The 7,698-nt window shown below is 47.0% G+C and overlaps 1 protein-coding gene across 1 annotated transcript; it reads left to right on the plus strand.

The window, feature by feature from the left end:
• The first annotated feature begins 2,759 nt into the window (after nucleotides 1-2,759).
• LOC119349736 (glucan endo-1,3-beta-glucosidase 13-like) lies at nucleotides 2,760-4,920 on the plus strand. Its single transcript, XM_037617824.1, has 3 exons — nucleotides 2,760-2,882; nucleotides 2,985-4,574; nucleotides 4,681-4,920. The coding sequence occupies exons 1-3, from the start codon at nucleotides 2,822-2,824 to the stop codon at nucleotides 4,713-4,715; spliced, it is 1,686 nt and encodes a 561-aa protein (XP_037473721.1). The 5' UTR covers nucleotides 2,760-2,821; the 3' UTR covers nucleotides 4,716-4,920.
• Nucleotides 4,921-7,698: the final 2,778 nt, after the last annotated feature.

The following is a 7,698-nucleotide window of genomic DNA, read 5'->3' on the forward strand; positions in this document are numbered from 1 at the left end:
GAGGCAGACTGGTGGACTGGCTCGTTTCCCTTTGGCACGACGGCGACGGCGATGCATGGTTTGTCATTGGAATTTCTTTTTCCACGATGGAGTAGGAGTGGGTGCGCAAGTGGCAATTCTCATCCAAAGGAGTCAAAGTTGATCGGCCGCCGCAATTTTTGGCTGTGTGGGTATCATGATTTGCAAGTGGACGAGCCATCAGCAGCCCTATCCATCAAGGCATCAGGAGTGCGCTAAAGATTGGGACCGGCATGAGCCCAACCCTTGAGATTTATCCGGTGGATCCGGAGAACTTTCATCACTCAAGGTACCTCTCACACTCTACCTCATTTTGGTTGGTTGGAATCATGTATATTATGCGCATACCGTTTGTTGGAGGTAGCAAGATCTAGTGCAAGGGTAAGTGGGTTTGATAGGGAAAGGGTTAAGGTTAGGGTTATCGTATTGGTTAAGGTTATGCTGACCGTTAAAGTTACTCCTCGAATTGTAGGTCGGCACCAATTGTCTTCTTTGAGTCTTCTGCTGAGTCGCCGGTGAACCGTGAATGCATAGTCATTGAGGAAGCGATGAAGCCGTGGGTTGACGTCGTTGATGCGTTGAATGCCGCTTCGAGGGACTATTCAAAGTACTATTGTCCAACTGCACTGAAAATGTGTGTGAAGCTAAAGAGAAAGAGATGCGTAACCTCAAAGCGAATGAAATACTCTGTAGATGTGATCTTGCAAGAAAAATTGCATTGTGCTTAACAAGGGAAGAATTGCGTCAGTTTGACTCGAATAACCTTGGCCAGGTCATTGACTGGGTATTTAAGCAACCATTAGCATCAATGCCGAGGCAGGCTTCCCGAAGGGCTTGGGTCCATCAAAGAACGGATGTTGTTTCCTGCAATCCGGGACCGTACGACAAAGATATTGCGTTGCATGCTCCTCCAAAGCGTCGTGGAAATTATGACCGCATAAAAAATAAAAGGGGTTGAACGAGGTGATGTTGTAGTGTCGTTTGAACTATAATGGACACAACCCTTATCATTTTCTATATGTACTTTAGTTGAACTCCGTATGTGTTATGTAATCTTTGTCATTTGAACTCCGTGAGAACTTCGTGTCGTATGTCATTTTAAGTATGCTATGTTGTGCATTTGTTCTATGTCATTTGATTTAAGTTATGTTTTGTTGTATGTCATTTGAAGTAAGCTTAAAAAACATAATATTCATGTAGGATGAAAAATAAGTCCAGGGTGCAGATAACTCACAAATGGATGGTCAAATATTCATGACACATTCAACTCGTAGTTCATTACAAATGACAAATTAATTAGGTATACGACATAGTTCATGACACATAGCACACTTTCGTTCCATGGCAAAGTTCGCAATTTGAAGATATAATTCTCAAATAGCCGCGGAAGTGAAGTCCCTACTGGGTCACACGAGGCCATTTCCCCTTCTTCTAACGTGCCTCATGCTCCTCCTGCGCTTCGCGAGCCCTTGCAAGCTTTCTTGCCCTGTCCTCTTCACAAGCAACCTTCTCGTTGTGTGCCCTCTCTTCCTCACGCTTCTTCCCCTCCATCTTCTCCTTTTGACGATGATGTTCATCCTCGGCTCTTTGCAATGTTTCTTCCAACCGCCGCTGCCTCCTGAGACAATCTTTATATTTGTTCTTTAGGATATCTTCTGGCACTTCATGATCTATCCATGGGAAGTACTTGCAAAGAGGAGACGGTGACTGCATAGACAACAAGTTTTTGTCAGTAATATGAGTTGAAGTTGAAACAAATTTGAGAATACTAGTTTACTTGTCTAACAAACCGGTGGTAAGCCACATGCATTAGTTGAAAGTGCAGGATCATGTGCATAGTTGAAACACACAAAAAATCTTCTCCCTTCCGTCCATGACTTCTTCCGGTCGGTGGACATCTTCACATTGCAAACATCTCCACAACAACATGGTGGGGTTGCCCGGTGGTAAGTTGTCAAATAGCCGCTAGAGCACCAAGCACGAGCCGGCTCGGCCAGGCGAACTCGAAGCAAGGCTCTCGGCCCTCTGCAACCGTCCAACTATGAACTATTATACAAAGAGCATATACAAGTAGTGCATGCAGCAGGGAATGAGACAATATGCAATATTACAACTGGGCAACTTGGCGCACGGGACACACGATCGCAAGTGACGTTTTTCTATGGGTGACAAACTTCATGAATGAGACGACACACCGGGCAACTGGGGAAGCACGGGTCAGGCGGTTGCAAAAGCGACGTTTTCTATACAAGACAAGAATGTGTCTATCATGAAAATGAAGCACCCTGCCTCAAGCAGCGTTAGGTGCTTAATTGACCGGCGTCTTCCCTGGTCTTTTCCACACGTGTTGACAAAATGGTGGAAAGTAGCAGGAAGCAAGAGCATGGGGTTCTCTGGGTTTGATCCAGGCATCATATTCATACTGCCACTTGTTTCGTGCCGGCGAGCATCGGGTGTAGAAGACAGTGAGCATTTTGTCTTTTGGATTTAGGGGCAAGGGGGGCTGCGCCGGTCCAAGCTTGCATGTCTCTTCGGTGTATCAAAGGCGTCCCGATTAGACCAGTCCAAGTCCAAGTTAGGCACGGCCGGCATACATGTATGCATGCTGCGAATAGGCTCACTAGTAATCCAAAATTTGGTTGCAATATCGATCGTCTTACACAGAGAAATGTAGCAATATTTTTCTCCATGTTTTTAAGCTAGCGTACGTCTGTGCCAGCTATAAATTCCACCACGCCCACGATCACTCACACCACATCAGCTCGATCGTCGCCACCTTTAGACACTAGCATCGATCGCGCTGATGACTCGCCTCCTCATCATCCTCCTCGGTGCCGCATTACCGCTGCTCTTCTCCCTTTCAGGTAACCGGGCAGCCGAGCGTTATGAAATGAAATTTGTGTTTTCGAGGTTTCATACGTGATAATGACCATGTTTGTTGGTGTACACGTACTAATTAACTGCAGAGGGGGGCGAGTTGGGCGTGTGCTATGGGAGGGTGGCGACTGACCTGCCGGATCCGGCGTCCGTGGTGCAACTGCTCAAGAAGAACAACATCACCATGGTGAGGATCTACGACACCGACCCCACGGTGCTGCGCTTGCTGGCCAACACCGGCATTAAGGTGACGGTGGAGCTGACCAACGAGGAGCTGCCGCTTGCGGCGGCCGACGAAAATAATTTCGCGCTCCAGTGGGTGCAGAGCAACGTGAAGGCCTACTACCCGTCTACGCTGATCAATGCGGTGATGATCGGGAACGAGGTGTTCAAAGAGGCTAGTCACCTAAACTCTCAGCTCGTCCCAGCCATGAAGAAGGTGCAGGCGGCGCTGGTGAAACTGGGCCTGGCGGACGCCGTGAAGGTGAGCACGCCCATCGCGTTTGACGCACTCCAGACGTCATTCCCGCCATCCGCCGGCGCCTTCAAGGACGACATCGCGCTGTCAGTGATGAGTCCCATGCTCGACTTTTTCCGACAGACCGGTTCGTACCTCTCGGTGAACCTCTACCCATACCTCGCGTACCTGAGTACTCCGGGCATCTCCATCAACTATCTCTTGTTCCGCCCAAACGCCGGCGTGAATGACACCGTCAGCGGGCAAACGTACTTCAGCCTCTTTGACGCCCAACTTGACGCAGTCTACTATGCAATGGAGAAGTTGCCATCCTCCAGCCTTCGCGCCGGGGGGATGAGGAAGCTCACAGCAGGGCCCGATATAACCACAGAAGCGCGAGTTTCAGAGGGCAGTCAGCCAAACCAGGGAAATCATGGCGTGGGAACCCCACAAAACGCCCAAGATTTCATGGCTGGTCTCACCAGCCAGGTGCTGCAGGGTACCCCCGCCGTAAATGGAAACAGCCCGCTGGCTGCCAGCGCCGTCCGCGGCACCCCGCACCGTCCCAACACCGATCTCAACGTGTACATCTTCGCACTCTTCAACGAGAACAGCAAGCCGGCGGACGAGCAGAACTTTGGGTTGTTCTACCCGAACCAGCAGCCCGTGTACCCGAACCCGATCGACTTCGTTCATGGCGGCACCATCGGCGGGCCCGTGCGTGCGAGCTATTGCGTGGCGAACGCGGCGGTCGGGGATGCGGCCTTGCAGGAGGCGCTGGACTACGCGTGCGACAACGGGGCGGACTGCAGCGCCATCCAGCCAGGCAAGCCCTGCTTCGAGCCCGACACCAAGCTGGCGCACGCGTCATACGCCTTCAACGACTACTACCAGAAGAAGGGCCGGGCCAGCAGCGCCTGCGACTTCAGCGGCGCCGGCACCATTGTCAGCCAGGCACCATCAGGTGCGTGCGACCCGAGCCCGAGCTGGTGCGTGGCTAACGCGGCGGTGGGCGAGGCTCGGCTTCAGATGGCCCTTGATTACGCGTGCGGGCACGGCGGCGCGGACTGCACGGACATCCAACCCGGAGCACGGTGCTTCGACCCCGACACCAAGGCCGCGCATGCGTCCTTCGCATTCAACGACTATTACCAGCGGCGTGGCCGGGCCACCGGAACGTGCGACTTCGCCGGCGCCGGTAACATTGTCCGGCAGGCACCAAGTAAGTTTTGCTCGTAATTCCAGAGTCTAGTTTCAAGAAAAGAAAATGTACGCCTCGGTTTGTTAATGGTGATTTCGTACGGGTTTGTTTCTTCCACTCTTTCCAGAGATCGGCAACTGCGTGCTGCCGTCAACGGCCTGAAGCCGTAAACTGAAGAAACTGCAGCCAAGGCCAAGCTTTGCTACCTACAGATTAATCATTTGCTGTCAACAAATTCTAGTTTTCAACTGTAAAACTAGATAAATAAATCTATCTATTTTCTTTTTGCCCTATGGATTACCATGCCAACCTTGTGTCTAGACTTTTGCTTTCAAACTTTAACTGATGGAGCAATATTCTAAAAATAAATAAAAACACATCACGTAGTGAGAATAATTACTTCCAAACCGATTTTCAATCCCTTTAAAGAGTAAAGTAGCTAAAAAAAACTACAATTCGGTTAAGGTTTCCACAAATCACTGCTTCAAAAAAAATTTCGTGCACCAGCGGGAGCTGAGCAACGTTATGTTGACTCTGAATAGCAAATATGGGATGCATAAATTAATGGAGATTGCAAATGTACATACTAAACAACTCTCTTCACTTGTACTCCCTCCATTCCATAATAGCACACCTGACTGCCAATTTCTATGATGGTTTGGTATTTTGCGTGACGAACTTACTAGAGTCAACGAATACTACGAATGTGTGACAATCAATTATTTTGTCATGTAGAGTCTAGCAGTGGGACTCGCCATAGCTAGTTCACGGGTTATTGAGAGGTAGGAGCCATGCGTCGGTTTTGGCAGTGGGACCCGCCAATTTTTTTTCAAAGGTTATTGAGCATTGTAATTATTTTGTTGTATCTAATATAAGTAGGTAATGGTCATGGAAATACTTATAACTATTATATATTCTTGTAAAGGAAAACCTTGTTTTCCTTCTTTTTAGATGGTTATTTTGTTCTTTCTAATATAAATAGGTAGTGGCTCGACTAAAAACTTTAATCGAGCATTAAAAATATAAATTCTTAACACATTTTTTCTTGTTCGGTAGTGGCTATGCTGAAAACTTCAATTGGGCGTTCGTGAGCTAATCTTGTTTCGCTCTATCTCAAAAATTAAAATGGATAATAGGAGTGTCGATGGGAAATCTTACCTTTTTTATTCTTATCTATAAAAAGGCTGGGAAACAAAACTTGAATAGGGCGCTCGTGTGGTTATGTTGTTTCGTTCTATCTAAAAACTTAAGAATAAAACAGGAGATTCGATGCAAAAAAAAAAAATCCGTACAGGAGTTTGAACCGGTAACCACCATGTTCAGCACAAACAGCGTTGCCATTAGTAAAGAGTTCGGACGCTACATAAATTGTGCTAAGGAATTTTTATCATTTCTTGGACTATACACCTAGTCGTGTGTGACTATATCTGTAGGTTGGTTATTCCTTCTCGGGGCATATGTGACTCGATCTGATCGCCTTCTCGGTTCTAGCTGGTGGCACTTCGCGGCGGGGAGAAGCAGGACGGTGATAGACGAAGCACAACACAGATTGGTTCCGGCTGGCTATTGCTAATTTCATGTAAGTGCCTCCACTCCCCTGTACCACCCAACGCGGATCCACCCGTCCACCATATCATATGAGGCGGCACAGTACCGCCGCATCGCACCGGCTACCACGCCACGCCTCCGCCTCTCCCTCCGCTCTTCCACCACAGGCATCACATTTGCTCGTCAACTGTGCTCAGAGTTTGCAGTCTATCCATCACCTCACCAAGGTGCAGAGTTTAGACTTGCCAGTGCTCCCAGCTTGGCCCCAACTCCCAAAGCATCGATCCAGCCGACCCTGCCAAGGTAAATTGTGTGAACGATTGAACTGTTACTTCTGCTGTCGTATTGTGTATAGGAATGTTACTATGGTGTAGTCCCTCCGTCCCAAAATAAGCATCTTAACTTTGTACTAACTTTAGTACAAAGTTGTACTAAGATTGAGACACTTATTTTGGGACGGAGGAAGTATATAGCATAGATAGATGCATGGTTTTGCAGTTACAGTGAGCGTATACTCCGTCCGTTTCTAAATATAAGTCTTTTTAGAGATTTCAATATGGACTTAGTTTAGAATGTAGTTTCACTCATTTTGCTCCGTATTTAGTCCACATTGGCATCTCTAAAAAGACTTATATTTAGAAACACAAGGAGTATATGTTTGTACAAGGCATGCACAAGTCCATGGCCTTTTCCAACCAAGCATATATGCTGTACATAGGAAAGACAATGTGAAGGAGGTTTTGTTTTACTAAATTCATTGCCTGAGTAGATGTTCTCATCAATCTTGAAAGGCTTAAATTTGTGCCTGTTTTGTCGTTTCAGTTTACTAGTGGGTTCACTAGTTGTGTTACTAGTAGATTTTGCTTCAATGCGGTGTTACCATAATTTGCTAACGGTATACTATTTTGTTGTAGTGCAATGGATCAAAGCTGGATACAAGGAACGCCTTTCACACCACCATACTTGAAAGGTGTTGAAGACTTTATGGGTTTCGTTCGTCAAAATTTCAGCGAAAATCAGGACATATTGTGCCATGCAAGGACTGTCCGAATGTGCAACACCGCAGCCAACTGTTCATGCTAGTATTGTTCACGATCTTCTGAAGGATGACAACAACTATGATGAAGATAGTGGTACTGACGATGATGGACAGGAAGATGGTGCATTGAGTGAGAATGAGTATTCAAGTGATGATTAGTAGATTGTGTAATGCCTATTTGTATTTTACCAAAGTTTAGCTCTTTTATGTTCAATGTTCACATAATACAGTAGAGACCATGGTTCAGATTTGACACATACGTGGCTGATTTGGTCAGTACTGACAGGTAATTGGAACATAATCTCCTAGATAATTTTACTTGACATCTACTCCCTTCATTCCATATAAGAGTGATTTTTACACAAGTATATTGTAAAAAACACTTATATTATGGGAAAGAGGGAGTAACTAATATGTGTGAGCAAAACTGCACTAGTACACATGGCGATCGATCAAGCACTCATCCTGCAGCATTCTCGTGCATTCACCTTTGCACGCGCCTCCTGAAGAACCACAGGACCCGATCCTTCTCCTCTCACGCGATCCCTCCAGACTCCC

Source organism: Triticum dicoccoides, chromosome 1B (assembly GCF_002162155.2).
Source record: "Triticum dicoccoides isolate Atlit2015 ecotype Zavitan chromosome 1B, WEW_v2.0, whole genome shotgun sequence".
Taxonomy (NCBI): domain Eukaryota; kingdom Viridiplantae; phylum Streptophyta; class Magnoliopsida; order Poales; family Poaceae; genus Triticum; species Triticum dicoccoides.

Bases quoted from the DNA above. Each gene is read 5' to 3' on its own strand.
- LOC119349736 (XM_037617824.1), top strand. From the start codon at position 2,822: ATGACTCGCCTCCTCATCATCCTCCTCGGTGCCGCATTACCGCTGCTC. The intron at 2,883-2,984 runs GTAACCGGGCAG...AATTAACTGCAG, and splicing joins GCTGCTCTTCTCCCTTTCAG to AGGGGGGCGAGTTGGGCGTG. The intron at 4,575-4,680 runs GTAAGTTTTGCT...CACTCTTTCCAG, and splicing joins CATTGTCCGGCAGGCACCAA to AGATCGGCAACTGCGTGCTG.